The following is an 18,257-nucleotide window of genomic DNA, read 5'->3' on the forward strand; positions in this document are numbered from 1 at the left end:
CAGAACAGAAACACACCTTTCCCATGGCAACACCAGAACAGAAACACACTTTTCCCATGGCAACACCAGAACAAAAACACACCTTTCCCATGGCAACACCAGAACAAAAACACACCTTTCCCATGGCAACACCAGAACAAAAACACACCTTTCTCATGGCAACACCAGAACAGAAACACACCTTTCCCATGGCAACACCAGAACAGAAACACACCTTTCCCATGGCAACACCAGAACAAAAACACACCTTTCCCATGGCAACACCAGAACAGAAACACACCTTTCCCATGGCAACCCCAGGTGCAGGCCTGACAACTGACTGGATATTGTTCCTCTGAGAAGGGAGACATTCTAATACATGCACCACACACACACACACACACACACACGTTGAGATTTTGCCACTCCCACATGGCATTGATATGTCTTAAAAAGGTTTCATTTAGAAAATAAATAATACAATTCAATTCAAAATATGAATGATAAAACATGAGCGCGTTTTTCCAGGACAGTTACAGAGGATCTCTGTCCTCTGGTTCCCTTTTCCCAGACCCCTCCCATTCCTCCCTTCTTGTTAAATCTCCCAACGCTGAGGTGATTCGTTTCAAAACACAAAACAAAAGATGTGTCTTCTTGAGATGATCTGTACCCGAACAGCGACATGAAAGTCGGGGGGGGCATTTTTTTTTTGTTGCCTAATTTCCTAAAAGACGGAAGCTTTAACCTTGTTCTCCTTTAAGCTGGTACAATGTCTAATGAGCATCATTTACTAAAGAGAGGAGAGTGGAAAGAGCTGACTCAGCACCACGTACCCATGTACACTACAGACCTCTAAAATCTACATGTACTGAGTGTTCATAGTATATATCCACATAAATAATATGTACATGATATGCACAGCCTCATAACAGAAGAGTTTTTGTAGTCTCTCCCCTAATACTCTTTCACATGTAGCAATTTGCAATTCCCTTCTTCGATTTCTCATTGTCCGAATTAACCTTGTCCCCCCCCCCCCCTCTCTCTCTCGTCTCTTCCCTGAAGCGCTCAGCCCTGTCACTGCTCCCCTCTGCCCCCTGCAGGAGGGAGGGGGGAGGGTAAACGGTAGCTTGACAGAGGAAAGAACCCACATACACAAAGTGTCTCCCGAGGAGGGGTGCACGTCTAGGACCTGTCCATGTGATCTAAATGTTTAAAACAGATGATACTCAGATGTTTTGTGGACATGGGGGTCCAGACATTCCCCAGATCACATTCCATCATAGATTTAAAACGGTAGTGAAAGAAATGCCTTCAGCCAATGATGGGGAGTCTGCAAGACCACACATTGGGAGGATGGTGTAGAATTGGGACGCAGAATTGGGAGCATCTCTCCTCAGGAAGGGCACGGAGACTGACAGCATCACTCCTCAGTGTCGTGGCTCTGGAGGAAGGGCATGGAGACGGCGTGCTCCTGGGCCAGAGCGGCCAGCTCCTTGAGGAACTCAGAGAAGATGACGGCGCAGTAGACGGCGTTCTTCACCCTCAGAGCCTCCACCTGTTTCTCCAGCCCCGACGCCCCTCCCCCAGTCCCTCCCCGGAACAGGGCACTGTGCAGCGATTGGCCGCCGTCTCGTACGTGGGCCAGGGCAAGCTGGGCGGCGTGGCGTGCCCGCGTGGGGCTGTTGGTGTGTCGCATGATCAGGTCTCCTAGCGAAGGTTTCCGGCTCTTCACTGAAAACGAGACAGCAACACACAGCATAGCAAGTGGTTAAGATAAAACAGACTGACACAACAGACAGACAGGTGGCCCATTTAAAACAGGTCCGTTATGTCAGTTTAAAACAGGTCCGTTATGTCAGTTTAAAACAGGTCCGTTATGTCAGTTTAAAACAGGTCCGTTATGTCAGTTTAAAACAGGTCCGTTATGTCAGTTTAAAACAGGTCCGTTATGTCAGTTTAAAACAGGTCCGTTATGTCAGTTTAAAACAGGTCCGTTATGTCAGTTTAAAACTCTAAAACGTGCATATATAGAGATGGTTACATATTAGGTGCCCATGTCTGAGTGTGATTGTTCATGTGGAAAGAACACAGTTCCAGATTGGTTCACTAGAGACAGTGATGATGTAATAACCAGTGTCAGATGACCAACTGCACGAGCCTGGCTGACTGCTGCAGCCACACCAGAACCATCCAGACAGTAGCAGCCACACCAGAACCATCCAGACAGTAGCAGCCGGACCAGAACCATCCAGACAGTAGAAGCCGGACCAGAACCATCCAGACAGTAGCAGCCAAACCAGAACCATCCAGACAGTAGCAGCCACACCAGAACCATCCAGACAGTAGCAGCCGAACCAGAACCATCCAGACAGTAGCAGCCGGACCAGAACCATCCAGACAGTAGCAGCCACACCAGAACCATCCAGACAGTAGCAGCCACACCAGAACCATCCAGACAGTAGCAGCCACACCAGAACCATCCAGACAGTAGCAGCCACACCAGAACCATCCAGACAGTAGCAGCCAAACCAGAACCATCCAGACAGTAGCAGCCACACCAGAACCATCCAGACAGTAGCAGCCACACCAGAACCATCCAGACAGTAGCAGCCACACCAGAACCATCCAGACAGTAGCAGCCACACCAGAACCATCCAGACAGTAGCAGCCACACCAGAACCATCCAGACAGTAGCAGCCAAACCAGAACCATCCAGACAGTAGCAGCCGAACCAGAACCATCCAGACAGTAGCAGCCGAACCAGAACCATCCAGACACCCTCCCTGCTGCTGCCTACCCAATTCCATTCAACCCAGTAACCCTGTGAACAGATGGCACAAATCCCCCAAATCAACTACAACACAGCCTCTGCATTATTCATTCTCTCTAGCTTTCCAATGTGCTACTACAGGCTGTCTGTGTGTCTCTCTCTCACCCAGGGAATCAGAGCGTCGCAGGGTGGGTACCCCCATGGGGGAAGAGTCAGCCCAGTCCACCTTGCCCCTGGCGACCAGGTAGCGCTGGGCTTTCCTCAGCATGGCAGGGAAGTCCTCATGGGATGCTGCAAACACCTCAATGCGGTTCTTTACTGAGCCCAGAACCTGAGGCAGGGGAGACAGAGAAGAGAGAGGAGGAAGAGGGAAGAGAGAGGAGGGAGGGGAGAGAGAGAAGAGAGGGAAGAGAGAGGAGGAAAGAGGGGAGGAAGGGGGGAGAGGGAAGAGGAGAGGAGGAAGGGGGAGAGAGAAGAGAGAGGAGGAAGGGGGAGAGAGAAGAGAGAGGAGGCAGGGAGGAGAGAGAGAAGAGAGAGGAGGAAGGGGGGAGAAGGGAAGAGAGAGGAGGAAGGGGGAGAGAGAGAAGAGAGAGGAGGAAGGGAGGAGAGAGAAGAGAGAGGAGGAAGGGAGGAGAGGGAAGAGAGAGGAGGAAGGGGGGAGCGAGAGAGAGAGAGAGGAGGAAGGGGGGGAGAGGGAAGAGGAGAGGAGGAAGGGGGGAGAGAGAAGAGAGAGAGGAAGGGGGGAGAGGAGAGAGAGGAGTAGGGGAGAGAGAACGAGAGAGGAGGTAAGGGGGTGAAGAAGGAAGAGAGAGGAGGAAGGGCGGAGAGGAGAAGAGAGAGGAGGAAGGGGGAGAGAGCAAGAGAGAGGAGGAAGGAGGGAGAGAGAGAGAGAGGAGGAAGGAAAGGGGGAGAGAGAAGAGAGGGAGGATGAGAGGAAGGGGAGGAAGGGGGAGAGGGAAGAGAGGAGGAAGGGAGTGAGAGGGAAAGGAGAGGATAGGAAGGGGGGCCGAGAAGAGAAGGAAGGGAGGAGAGGGAAGAAGAGGAGGTAAGGAAGGAGAGGGAAGAGAAGGAGGAAAGGGAAGAGAGAAGAGAGAGAAGGAGAGGAGGAAGGAAAGGGGAGGAAGGAGGGGAGGAAGAAGAGAGGAGGAGGGAAGGGAGAGAGAGAACAGATGAGAGGAGGAAGGGGAGGAAGAGAAGAAGAGAGAGGAGGAAGGGGGAGAGGGAAGAGAGAGGAGGAAAGGGGAGAGAGGGAAGAAGAGAGAGGATGGAAGGGTAGAGGGTAAAGAATGAAGAGAAGGAAGAGGAGGAGGAAGGGGAAGGAAGACGAGAGAGAGGACAGGGGGGAGAGGGAAGAGAGAGGAGGAAGGGGGGAGAGGAAGAGAGAGGAGGAAGTGGGGGAGGAGAGGGAAGAGAGAGGAGGAAGGGGGGGGAGAAGGGAAGAGAAGGAGGAGGAAGGGGGAGAGAGAGAGAGAGGAGGAATGGGGAGAGAAGAGACGGAGAGGAGAGAAGGGAGGGAGGAGGGAAGGGGGGAGAGGGGAGGAGAGGGGGAGAGAGAGAGAGAGAGGAGGAAGGGGGGAGAGAGAGAAGAGAGAGAGAGGAGAGGGGAGGGGGGAGGGAGGGAAGAGAGAGGAGGAAGGGGGAGAGGGAAAGAGAGGAGGAGGAGGGGGAGAGAGAGGAGAGGAGAGGAGGAGGGGGAGAAGGGGCAGAGGGAAGAGAGAGGAGGAAGGGGGGAGAGAGAAGAGAGAGGAGGAAGGGGGAGAGAGAAGAGAGAGGAGGAAGGGGGGAGAGAGAAGAAGAGAGAGGGGAGGAAGAGGGGGAGAGAGAAGAGAGAGGGAGGAAGGGGGAGAGAGAGAAGCGGAGAGTGAGGAAGGGGGAGACGAGAGGGGTGGGGAGAGAGAAGAGAGAGGATGGAGGAAGGGGGAAGAGAGGAAGAATACGGAGAGAAGTGAGGAAGGGGGAGGAGAGAAGAGAGAGGAGGAATTTGGGGGGACGAGAGAAGAGAGAGGAGGAAGGGGGGGAGAGAGAGAGGAAGAGAGAGCGAGAGGAGGAATGGGGGAAGAGAGGAAGAGAGAGGAGGAGGAAGGGGGGAAGAGAGAAGAGAGAGAGGAAGGGGGGATGAGGAGAGGAGAGAGAAGGAAGAGGGGGAGAGAGAGGAGAGAGAAGAGAGGGAGGAAGGTGGGAGAGAGGAGGAGAGAGAGCAGAGACGAGGAAGGGGGAGAGGCCCAGGGAGAGGGAAAGAGAGAACGAGGAGAAGGGGGGAGAGGGAAGAGAGAGAGCGAGAAGGGGGGAAGAGGGAAGAGAGGAGGAAGGGGGGAGAAGGATGAGAGAGGAGGACGGGAGGAAGGGGGAGAGGGAAGAGCGAGGAGGAAGGGGAGAGGGATGAGAGAGGAGGACGGGAGGAAGGGGGAGAGGGAAGAGAGAGGAGGAAGGGGGGAGGAGAGAAGAGAGAGGAGGAAGGGGGGAGAGGGATGAGAGAGGAGGATGGGAGGAAGGGGGAGAGAGAAGAGAGAGGAGGAAGGGGGGAGAGAGAAGAGAGAGGAGGAAGGGGGGGAGAGAGAAGAGAGAGGAGGAAGGGGGAGAGGGATGAGAGAGGAGGACGGGAGGAAGGGGGAGAGGGAAGAGAGAGGAGGAAGGGGGAGAGGGAAGAGAGAAGGCAGAGGAGGGAGGAGACAGGAATGAGGAGACAGGGAGATGGTAAGTAATCTGATCATTACAAAAACATACAGCCATATGGCTTCCAGCTATTCTGACATACGGTGCATTCAGGAAGTATTCAGACGCTTTTCCACATTTTCTGAAGTTACAGCCTTATTTAAAAATGGATTAAATACAATGTTTTCCTCATCAAACTACACACAATAACCCATAATGACAGTGAAAATTATATTATAATTATAATAAATAAATAAATAGAAATACCTCGTTTACATAAGTATTCAGACCCTTTGCTATGAGACTCGAAATTGAGCTCAGGTGCATCCTGTGATCCATTGATTATTCTTGCGATTTTTTCAACAACTTGCTTGGAGTCCACTTGTGGTAAATTCAATTGATTGGACATGATTAGGAAAGGCACACACCTGTCTATATAAGGTCCCACAGTTGACAGTGCATGTCAGAGCAAAAACAAAGCCAGGATTGTGTCGAGGCACAGATCTGGGGAAGGGTACCAAAACATGTCTGCAGCATTGAAGGTCCCAAAGAACACAGTGGCCTCCATCCTTCTTAAATGGAAGAAGATTGGAACCACCAAGACTCTTCCTTGAGTTGGCCGCCTGGCCAAACTGAGCAATCAGGGGAGAAGGGCCTTGGTCTGGGAGGTGACCTAGAACCCAATGGTCACTCTAACAGAGCTCTAGAGTTCCGCTGTGGAGATGGGAGAACCTTCCAGAAGGACAACCATCTCTACAGCACTCCACCAATCAGGCCTTTATGGTAGAGTGGCCAGACGGAAGCTACTCCTTAGTAAAAGGTACATGACAGTTTTGAGTTTGCCAAAAGGCAACTAAAGGAATCAGAGCATGAGAAACAAGATTCTCTGGTCTGATGAAACCAAGATAGGAACCTGATCGAACATCTCTGGAGAGACCTGAAAATAGCGTCTTCCAACCTGACAGAGCTTGAGAGGATCTGCAGAGAAGATTGGGAGAAACTCCACAAATATAGGTGTGTCAAGCTTGTAGCGTTATACCCAAGAAGACATAAGGTTGTAGTCACTGCCAAAGGTGCTTCAACAAAGTACTGAGTAATGGGTCTGAAAACGTAAGTAAATATGATATTTCAGATGTTTATTTTCTATATACATTTGCAAAACATGTCTAAAACCAGTTTTCGCTTTGTCATTATGGGGTATTGTGTTTAGATTGAGGGGGGGGGACGGACTATTTAATCCATTTTAGAGTAAGGCTGTAATGTAACAACATGTGGAAAATGTCAAGGGGTCTGAATTCTTTCTGAATGTTCTGTATAAACAGTCCATTGAGAGAGCAGCAGAGGGGCAGAGGTCAGAGGAGAAAGTGGTCAGCAGTTGAAGGGAACAGAGCGAAGATGAGTGATGGAGGACAGCAGAGGACAGCCAGGCGATGTTAGGGCAAGAGATTAGAAGAGATGGGCAACTGACCCTTGATTACAGCTACTTAGTAAACGTCACACAACCCCCGATGTTTGCCTGGAAATATCTACTTTCTACCAGACCAGGAACACAGCGATGTCTTCCTTCCTGTATGAGAGACTTTCTACTAGACCAGGAACACAGTGATGTCTTCCTACCTGAATGAGAGACTTTCTACCAGACCAGGAACACAGCGATGTCTTCCTACCAGACCAGGAACACAGCGATGTCTTCCTACCTGTATGAGAGACTTTCTACTAGACCAGGAACACAGTGATGTCTTCCTACCTGTATGAGAGACTTTCTACTAGACCAGGAACACAGTGATGTCTTTCTACCAGACCAGGAACACAGCGATGTCTTCCTACCTGTATGAGAGACTTTCTACTAGACCAGGAACACAGTGATGTCTTTCAACCAGACCAGGAACACAGCGATGTCTTCCTACCTGTATGAGAGACTTTCTACTAGACCAGGAACACAGTGATGTCTTCCTACCTGTATGAGAGACTTTCTACTAGACCAGGAACACAGTGATGTCTTTCTACCAGACCAGGAACACAGTGATGTCTTTCTACCAGACCAGGAACACAGCGATGTCTTCCTACCTGTATGAGAGACTTTCTACTAGACCAGGAACACAGTGATGTCTTCCTACCTGAATGAGAGACTTTCTACCAGACCAGGAACACAGTGATGTCTTTCTACCAGACCAGGAACACAGCGATGTCTTCCTACCTGTATGAGAGACTTTCTACTAGACCAGGAACACAGTGATGTCTTCCTACCTGAATGAGAGACTTTCTACCAGACCAGGAACACAGTGATGTCTTCCTACCTGAATGAGAGACTTTCTACCAGACCAGGAACACAGTGATGTCTTTCTACCAGACCAGGAACACAGTGATGTCTTTCAACCAGACCAGGAACACAGCGATGTCTTCATACCTGTATGAGAGACTTTCTACTAGACCAGGAACACAGTGATGTCTTCCTACCTGTATGAGAGACTTTCTACTAGACCAGGAACACAGTGATGTCTTTCTACCAGACCAGGAACACAGTGATGTCTTTCTACCAGACCAGGAACACAGCAATGTCTTCCTACCTGTATGAGAGACTTTCTACTAGACCAGGAACACAGTGATGTCTTCCTACCTGAATGAGAGACTTTCTACCAGACCAGGAACACAGTGATGTCTTTCTACCAGACCAGGAACACAGCAATGTCTTCCTACCTGTATGAGAGACTTTCTACTAGACCAGGAACACAGTGATGTCTTCCTACCTGAATGAGAGACTTTCTACCAGACCAGGAACACAGTGATGTCTTCCTACCTGAATGAGAGACTTTCTACCAGACCAGGAACACAGTGATGTCTTTCTACCAGACCAGGAACACAGTGATGTCTTTCAACCAGACCAGGAACACAGCGATGTCTTCCTACCTGTATGAGAGACTTTCTACTAGACCAGGAACACAGTGATGTCTTCCTACCTGTATGAGAGACTTTCTACTAGACCAGGAACACAGTGATGTCTTTCTACCAGACCAGGAACACAGTGATGTCTTTCTACCAGACCAGGAACACAGCGATGTCTTCCTACCTGTATGAGAGACTTTCTACTAGACCAGGAACACAGTGATGTCTTCCTACCTGAATGAGAGACTTTCTACCAGACCAGGAACACAGTGATGTCTTTCTACCAGACCAGGAACACAGCGATGTCTTCCTACCTGTATGAGAGACTTTCTACTAGACCAGGAACACAGTGATGTCTTCCTACCTGAATGAGAGACTTTCTACCAGACCAGGAACACAGTGATGTCTTCCTACCTGAATGAGAGACTTTCTACCAGACCAGGAACACAGTGATGTCTTTCTACCAGACCAGGAACACAGTGATGTCTTTCAACCAGACCAGGAACACAGCGATGTCTTCATACCTGTATGAGAGACTTTCTACTAGACCAGGAACACAGTGATGTCTTCCTACCTGTATGAGAGACTTTCTACTAGACCAGGAACACAGTGATGTCTTTCTACCAGACCAGGAACACAGTGATGTCTTTCTACCAGACCAGGAACACAGCAATGTCTTCCTACCTGTATGAGAGACTTTCTACTAGACCAGGAACACAGTGATGTCTTCCTACCTGAATGAGAGACTTTCTACCAGACCAGGAACACAGTGATGTCTTTCTACCAGACCAGGAACACAGCAATGTCTTCCTACCTGTATGAGAGACTTTCTACTAGACCAGGAACACAGTGATGTCTTCCTACCTGAATGAGAGACTTTCTACCAGACCAGGAACACAGTGATGTCTTCCTACCTGAATGAGAGACTTTCTACCAGACCAGGAACACAGTGATGTCTTTCTACCAGACCAGGAACACAGTGATGTCTTTCAACCAGACCAGGAACACAGCGATGTCTTCCTACCTGTATGAGAGACTTTCTACTAGACCAGGAACACAGTGATGTCTTCCTACCTGTATGAGAGACTTTCTACTAGACCAGGAACACAGTGATGTCTTTCTACCAGACCAGGAACACAGTGATGTCTTTCTACCAGACCAGGAACACAGCGATGTCTTCCTACCTGTATGAGAGACTTTCTACTAGACCAGGAACACAGTGATGTCTTCCTACCTGAATGAGAGACTTTCTACCAGACCAGGAACACAGTGATGTCTTTCTACCAGACCAGGAACACAGCGATGTCTTCCTACCTGTATGAGAGACTTTCTACTAGACCAGGAACACAGTGATGTCTTCCTACCTGAATGAGAGACTTTCTACCAGACCAGGAACACAGTGATGTCTTCCTACCTGAATGAGAGACTTTCTACCAGACCAGGAACACAGTGATGTCTTTCAACCAGACCAGGAACACAGTGATGTCTTTCAACCAGACCAGGAACACAGCGATGTCTTCCTACCTGTATGAGAGACTTTCTACTAGACCAGGAACACAGTGATGTCTTCCTACCTGAATGAGAGACTTTCTACCAGACCAGGAACACAGTGATGTCTTTCTACCAGACCAGGAACACAGTGATGTCTTTCAACCAGACCAGGAACACAGCGATGTCTTCCTACCTGTATGAGAGACTTTCTACTAGACCAGGAACACAGTGATGTCTTCCTACCTGAATGAGAGACTTTCTACCAGACCAGGAACACAGTGATGTCTTTCTACCAGACCAGGAACACAGCGATGTCTTCCTACCTGTATGAGAGACTTTCTACTAGACCAGGAACACAGTGATGTCTTCCTACCTGAATGAGAGACTTTCTACCAGACCAGGAACACAGTGATGTCTTCCTACCTGAATGAGAGACTTTCTACCAGACCAGGAACACAGTGATGTCTTTCTACCAGACCAGGAACACAGTGATGTCTTTCAACCAGACCAGGAACACAGCGATGTCTTCCTACCTGTATGAGAGACTTTCTACTAGACCAGGAACACAGTGATGTCTTCCTACCTGTATGAGAGACTTTCTACTAGACCAGGAACACAGTGATGTCTTTCTACCAGACCAGGAACACAGTGATGTCTTTCTACCAGACCAGGAACACAGCGATGTCTTCCTACCTGTATGAGAGACTTTCTACTAGACCAGGAACACAGTGATGTCTTCCTACCTGAATGAGAGACTTTCTACCAGACCAGGAACACAGTGATGTCTTCCTACCTGAATGAGAGACTTTCTACCAGACCAGGAACACAGTGATGTCTTCCTACCTGAATGAGAGACTTTCTACCAGACCAGGAACACAGTGATGTCTTTCTACCAGACCAGGAACACAGCGATGTCTTCCTACCTGTATGAGAGACTTTCTACTAGACCAGGAACACAGTGATGTCTTCCTACCTGAATGAGAGACTTTCTACCAGACCAGGAACACAGTGATGTCTTCCTACCTGAATGAGAGACTTTCTACCAGACCAGGAACACAGTGATGTCTTTCTACCAGACCAGGAACACAGTGATGTCTTTCAACCAGACCAGGAACACAGCGATGTCTTCCTACCTGTATGAGAGACTTTCTACTAGACCAGGAACACAGTGATGTCTTCCTACCTGAAAGAGAGACTTTCTACCAGACCAGGAACACAGTGATGTCTTTCTACCAGACCAGGAACACAGTGATGTCTTTCAACCAGACCAGGAACAGAGCGATGTCTTCCTACCTGTATGAGAGACTTTCTACCAGACCAGGAACACAGTGATGTCTTTCTACCAGACCAGGAACACAGTGATGTCTTTCAACCAGACCAGGAACACAGCGATGTCTTCCTACCTGTATGAGAGACTTTCTACCAGACCAGGAACACAGTGATGTCTTTCTTTCTACCAGACCAGGAACACAGTGATGTCTTTCAACCAGACCAGGAACACAGTGATGTCTTCCTACCTGTATGAGATACTTTCTACTAGACCAGGAACACAGTGATGTCTTCCTACCTGAATGAGAGACTTTCTACCAGACCAGGAACACAGTGATGTCTTCCTACCTGAATGAGAGACTTTCTACCAGACCAGGAACACAGTGATGTCTTTCAACCAGACCAGGAACACAGCGATGTCTTCCAACCAGACCAGGAACACAGCAATGTCTTCCTACCTGTATGAGAGACTTTCTACTAGACCAGGAACACAGTGATGTCTTCCTACCTGTATGAGAGACTTTCTACTAGACCAGGAACACAGTGATGTCTTTCTACCAGACCAGGAACACAGTGATGTCTTTCTACCAGACCAGGAACACAGCGATGTCTTCCTACCTGTATGAGAGACTTTCTACTAGACCAGGAACACAGTGATGTCTTCCTACCTGAATGAGAGACTTTCTACCAGACCAGGAACACAGTGATGTCTTCCTACCTGAATGAGAGACTTTCTACCAGACCAGGAACACAGTGATGTCTTCCTACCTGAATGAGAGACTTTCTACCAGACCAGGAACACAGTGATGTCTTTCTACCAGACCAGGAACACAGTGATGTCTTTCAACCAGACCAGGAACACAGCAATGTCTTCCTACCTGTATGAGAGACTTTCTACTAGACCAGGAACACAGTGATGTCTTCCTACCTGTATGAGAGACTTTCTACTAGACCAGGAACACAGTGATGTCTTTCTACCAGACCAGGAACACAGTGATGTCTTTCTACCAGACCAGGAACACAGCGATGTCTTCCTACCTGTATGAGAGACTTTCTACTAGACCAGGAACACAGTGATGTCTTCCTACCTGAATGAGAGACTTTCTACCAGACCAGGAACACAGTGATGTCTTCCTACCTGAATGAGAGACTTTCTACCAGACCAGGAACACAGTGATGTCTTCCTACCTGAATGAGAGACTTTCTACCAGACCAGGAACACAGTGATGTCTTTCTACCAGACCAGGAACACAGTGATGTCTTTCAACCAGACCAGGAACACAGCGATGTCTTCCTACCTGTATGAGAGACTTTCTACCAGACCAGGAACACAGTGATGTCTTTCTACCAGACCAGGAACACAGTGATGTCTTTCAACCAGACCAGGAACACAGCGATGTCTTCCTACCTGTATGAGAGACTTTCTACCAGACCAGGAACACAGTGATGTCTTTCTACCAGACCAGGAACACAGTGATGTCTTTCAACCAGACCAGGAACACAGTGATGTCTTCCTACCTGAATGAGAGACTTTCTACCAGACCAGGAACACAGTGATGTCTTTCTACCAGACCAGGAACACAGTGATGTCTTTCAACCAGACCATGAACACAGCGATGTCTTCCTACCTGTATGAGAGACTTTCTACTAGACCAGGAACACAGTGATGTCTTCCTACCTGTATGAGAGACTTTCTACCAGACCAGGAACACAGTGATGTCTTTCTACCAGACCAGGAACACAGTGATGTCTTCCTACCTGAATGAGAGACTTTCTACCAGACCAGGAACACAGTGATGTCTTTCAACCAGACCAGGAACACAGCGATGTCTTTCAACCAGACCAGGAACACAGTGATGTCTTCCTACCTGTATGAGAGACTTGACGCTGGGCTGGAACACCATGTTGGTGTTGAGGAGGAAGGATCGGAGCAGGGGCTGAGGGTAGCAGGCTAGCTGGCACAGGATCCCTGTCAGCAAGATGTTCACATACAGAGAGTTCTGGAGCATGTTCTCCAGCTTGGCAAACAGAACCACCATAAACGGACCTGACGGAGGGAGGGAGAGAACGTGAGAACGGAGAGGGAGGGGGTGCACCAAGCACACTAACGGATGGCTAGATCCAACATGAAAAAACAAGACAACACTAAATATCAAAATGAAGCAACAGTCAGTATTAATTTACTGTGTCACACCAAACGGTCTGTATTAATTTACTGTGTCACACCAAACGGTCTGTATTAATATACTGTGTCACACCAAACTGTCTGTATTAATTTACTGTGTCACACCAAACACCAAACAGTCTGTATTAATATACTGTGTCACACCAAACACCAAACGGTCTGTATTAATATACTGTGTCACACCAAACACCAAACAGTCTGTATTAATTTACTGTGTCACACCAAACGGTCTGTATTAATTTACTGTGTCACACCAAACAGTCTGTATTAATTTACTGTGTCACACCAAACGGTCTGTATTAATTTACTGTGTCACACCAAACGGTCTGTATTAATTTACTGTGTCACACCAAACTGTCTGTATTAATTTACTGTGTCACACCAAACGGTCTGTATTAATTTACTGTGTCACACCAAACAGTCTGTATTAATTTACTGTGTCATACCAAACACCAAACTGTCTGTATAAATTTACTGTGTCACACCAAACAGTCTGTATTAATTTACTGTGTCACACCAAACAGTCTGTATTAATTTACTGTGTCACACCAAACACCAAACAGTCTGCATTAATTTACTGTGTCACACCAAACGGTCTGTATTAATTTACTATGTCACACCAAACAGTCTGTATTAATTTACTGTGTCACACCAAACACCAAACTGTCTGTATTAATTTACTGTGTCACACCAAACAGTCTGTATTAATTTACTGTGTCACACCAAACGGTCTGTATTAATTTACTGTGTCACACCAAACAGTCTGTATTAATATACTGTGTCACACCAAACAGTCTGTATTAATTTACTGTGTCACACCAAACGGTCTGTATTAATTTACTGTGTCACACCAAACAGTCTGTATTAATTTACTGTGTCACACCAAACTGTCTGTATTAATTTACTGTGTCACACCAAACGGTCTGTATTAATTTACTGTGTCACACCAAACACCAAACAGTCTTTATTAATTTACTGTGTCACACCAAACTGTCTGTATTAATTTACTGTGTCACACCAAACTGTCTGTATTAATATACTGTGTCACACCAAACAGTCTGTATTAATTTACTGTGTCACACCAAACGGTCTGTATTAATTTACTGTGTCACACCAAACAGTCTGTATTAATTTACTGTGTCACACCAAACAGTCTGTATTAATTTACTGTGTCACACCAAACGGTCTGTATTAATTTACTGTGTCACACCAAACAGTCTGTATTAATTTACTGTGTCACACCAAACAGTCTGTATTAATTTACTGTGTCACACCAAACAGTCTGTATTAATTTACTGTGTCACAACAAAAACACTTTTTTTTTTAAATATATAAAACCAACATTAAAAGTCAAACAATTGAGCATCATCCAACTCCAAATCAATATTTAGCAACTGACATCATCCCCAAAAACAAACATCACAACAGATTGATACACATTACACTGTAGTGTGGTGGTCTTTCTCACCTGTGTAGGGCTGAGCGGATGGCTGTCCTAGAGGCCTGGCAGGGCTGAACAGCCCCACAGCTGACCCCACTACCTTGGGCTCCACTCCAGCCCCTGCCCCAGTCCCAATCAGGTCAGCGTCCAGGGGTGAGGGGGGCAGTGGTTCCTCTGAGTCGGGGTCTCTGGTGGTCTCCTCCAGCTGTCTGAGAAGCCCCACCCCCCTGCTCCTCTCCCTCACCCTCTCCTCCAGCTCCCGGAGTTCCTGGGTGAAGGCCTCGATGCTGATGCCCTGGCCATTGGAGTCTCCAGGCCCCTGCTGCCCCCCCTCCCCCGGTCCAGCCCCATCCAGGAGCTCAGAGATCAGCCGCTCCACTGCTTCTGACTGGGTAGAGAGCATTGCCTCTGGAGGTCCCGATCCAGGGACCTGAGGGGTCAGGCTGACGTTGGAGGAGTTGGCACAGGATGCTGGAGTCCACGGAGCAGGCTGATCCCGGGTGTGACTCTGTACGTGTGATGTTAGACGCCTGGAGTTTTCCCCAGTCACACTTCCATTCCCTTCCCTGTGCAACCCCTGTAGGGGCCCACAGGACTGGGCCGGGGTAGGGACCGGGGTTGGGCTGGCACCTACTGCAACATTCTGACTAGAGTCTCCGTGCTGCTGCTGCTCGTCCAAATCTCTCTTCACCTTCTTAACCTCCATCCCTCCATCCCGGCTGTCTGGACACCCGTCCTCCTGACCCCCCAACGACGTTCCATTGAAGATGGCCTGGTGAGGGCCTATGGAGGGGCCGGAGGGGAGGTGGGGGGCAGCAGAGGGGTCAGGGACGGAGGCAGAGGTAGAGTCAGGAGGGAGGTGGAGAGGTTTGGGGAGGGGGACCTCCTCTCTCTGCAGGCTGCGTTTCTTGGTGCGGGGCGTGAGACTGATGGTACAGTTGTTCTTACCGATGGTGACGTCCCACTCTCCACTGTCCCTCTCTGTACTGCTCCACTCTGACCGCGCTGCTGCCACCACCGCTGCCCTCTGCTGGCTGTGGGAGGTACTACCACCTCCTCCTCCTTGCTGGAAGGAGAAGTGCTCTGGGAACATGGCCAGGGAGGGGTTGGAGGTGGGGGGAGGGGGCGGTAGAGGGGCCGTGTTCGGTGAGGGGTCCTCTCCGTCGTAGGGGGCTGACCAGTTCCGGCAGGCCCAGGAGCACAGCTCTACCCCCCTACGGGCGTCCCTGAGGTACTCCAGGTACCCCGACTCCCAGTCCAGCCCCTCTGGGACGGGGTGCATGGGGCTGTCGGGGGACAGGGGGGTGCTAGGGCCCCCGCGGGGGGACGAGGGGACCGTCTCAGTGGGGGAGGGGGTGAAAGGTAGTGCAGTGCTCTGCTGGCGCATGAAGAGGGCCAGGCGGGACGGAGTGCTCGGTTTGGGGTGCACAGGAGACTCTGAGCTGGGGCTATTCAGTACTGCAGACAGACACAGGGAGAGACAGAGAGACGGATGGACGGATAGGGAGAGAGACAGACAGGGGAAGACAGACAAACAGGGGGAGACAGACGGGGAAGATAGACAGACAGATGGGGAAGACAGACAGACAGACAGACAGACAGATGGGGAAGACAGACAGACAGACAGATGGGGAAGACAGACAGACAGACAGATGGGGAAGACAGACAGACAGACAGATGGGGAAGACAGACAGACAGACAGACAGATGGGGAAGACAGACAGACAGATGGGGAAGACAGACAGACAGACAGACAGATGGGGAAGACAGACAGACAGACAGACAGACAGATGGGGAAGACAGACAGACAGATGGGGAAGACAGACAGACAGACAGACAGACAGACAGATGGGAAGAGACAGACAGACAGACAGACAGATGGGAAGACAGTCAGGAAGACAGATGGGGAAGACAGACAGGGGGACGGAGACAGAGACGGACGGAGACAGAGAGCACATAACAGGGAGGAACGTCAGTCATGGTTATCCTTCAACACTTCAACTTCGTCCAACTTTTAACACAACACCATGGCAGGGGTCCCTCTGCATTCATTTTAGCGTGGCGCTGCTCCACGACAGATCCATTACCGACCACACTAAAAGAAACATCCCATTTCTACCAAACATAGTTTAAATAAAGTTCTGTAAAAGCACATTCGCTTTTCTTGGCAAATAGATCATCTGTCTGGGTTCAACACAGTTCTGCAGGTTATTTATCTCTGTGAGCTGTGGCAAGTCAAAAACACAGCGCGGCAGGGATCAGGTGGGGGGACAGCGGAGGGATCAGGTGGGGGGGACAGCGGAGGGATCAGGTGGGGGGGGACAGCGGAGGGATCAGGTGGGGGGGGGACAGCGGAGGGATCAGGTGGGGGGACAGCGGAGGGATCAGGTGGGGGACAGCAGAGGGATCAGGAGGGGGGACAGCGGAGGGATCAGGAGGGGGGACAGCGGAGGGATCAGGTGGGGGGACAGCGGGGGGATCAGGTGGGGGGACAGCGGAGGGATCAGGTGGGGGGACAGCGGAGGGATCAGGTGGGGGGACAGCGGAGGGATCAGGTGGGGGGACAGCGGAGGGATCAGGAGGGGGGACAGCGGAGGGATCAGGAGGGGGGACAGCGGAGGGATCAGGAGGGGGGACAGCGGAGGGATCAGGAGGGGGGACAGCGGAGGGATCAGGAGGGGGGACAGCGGAGGGATCAGGAGGGGGGACAGCGGAGGGATCAGGAGGGGGGACAGCGGAGGGATCAGGTGGGGGGACAGCGGGGTGATCAGGTGGGGGGACAGCGGGGGGATCAGGTGGGGGGGAGAGCGGAGGGATCAGGTGGGGGGACAGCGGAGGGATCAGGTGGGGGGGGAGAGCGGAGGGATCAGGTGGGGGGACAGCGGGGGATCAGGTGGGGGGGAGAGTGGAGGGATCAGGTGGGGGGGAGAGTGGAGGGATCAGGTGGGGGGGACAGCGGAGGGATCAGGAGGGGGGACAGCGGAGGGATCAGGAGGGGGGACAGCGGAGGGATCAGGAGGGGGGACAGCGGAGGGGGGACAGCAGAGGGATCAGGTGGGGGGACAGCGGGGGGATCAGGTGGGGGGGAGAGCAGAGGGATCAGGTGGGGGGACAGCGGAGGGATCAGGTGGGGGGGAGAGCGGGGGGATCAGGTGGGGGGACAGCGGGGGGATCAGGTGGGGGGACAGAGGAGGGATCAGGTGGGGGCGAGAGTGGAGGGATCAGGTGGGGGGGAGAGCGGAGGGATCAGGTGGGGGGGACAGCGGAGGGATCAGGTGGGGGGACAGCGGAGGGATCAGGAGGGGGGACAGCGGAGGGATCAGGAGGGGGGACAGCGGAGGGATCAGGAGGGGGGACAGCGGAGGGGGGACAGCGGAGGGATCGGGTGGGGGGACAGCGGGGTGATCAGGTGGGGGGGGAGAGCGGAGGGATCAGGTGGGGGGGAGAGCGGAGGGATCAGGTGGGGGGACAGCTTAGGGATCAGGTGGGGGGGACAGCGGAGGGATCAGGTGGGGGGGACAGCGGAGGGATCAGGTGGGGGACAGCGGATGGATCAGGTGGGGGGACAGCGGAGGGATCAGGAGGGGG

At 50.7% G+C, this 18,257-nt stretch overlaps 1 protein-coding gene across 1 annotated transcript in view; it reads right to left on the reverse strand.

Annotated features, from left to right (window-relative positions):
- Window positions 1-1,367: 1,367 nt before the first annotated feature.
- The window catches only part of fhip1b (FHF complex subunit HOOK interacting protein 1B), a 76,123-nt gene continuing 59,233 nt past the window's right edge, over window positions 1,368-18,257 (reverse strand). The window contains exons 11-14 of the mRNA XM_031801533.1: window positions 14,698-16,128; window positions 12,913-13,091; window positions 2,915-3,080; window positions 1,368-1,710 (exon numbers count right to left, since the gene is read on the reverse strand). Of these exons, the coding sequence (XP_031657393.1) occupies window positions 1,400-1,710; window positions 2,915-3,080; window positions 12,913-13,091; window positions 14,698-16,128 (2,087 nt within the window). The 3' untranslated portion in view covers window positions 1,368-1,399. The remainder of the gene's footprint in view (window positions 1,711-2,914; window positions 3,081-12,912; window positions 13,092-14,697; window positions 16,129-18,257) is intronic.

The sequence above is a fragment of the Oncorhynchus kisutch genome, linkage group LG2, assembly GCF_002021735.2.
Source record: "Oncorhynchus kisutch isolate 150728-3 linkage group LG2, Okis_V2, whole genome shotgun sequence".
Classification (NCBI taxonomy): domain Eukaryota; kingdom Metazoa; phylum Chordata; class Actinopteri; order Salmoniformes; family Salmonidae; genus Oncorhynchus; species Oncorhynchus kisutch.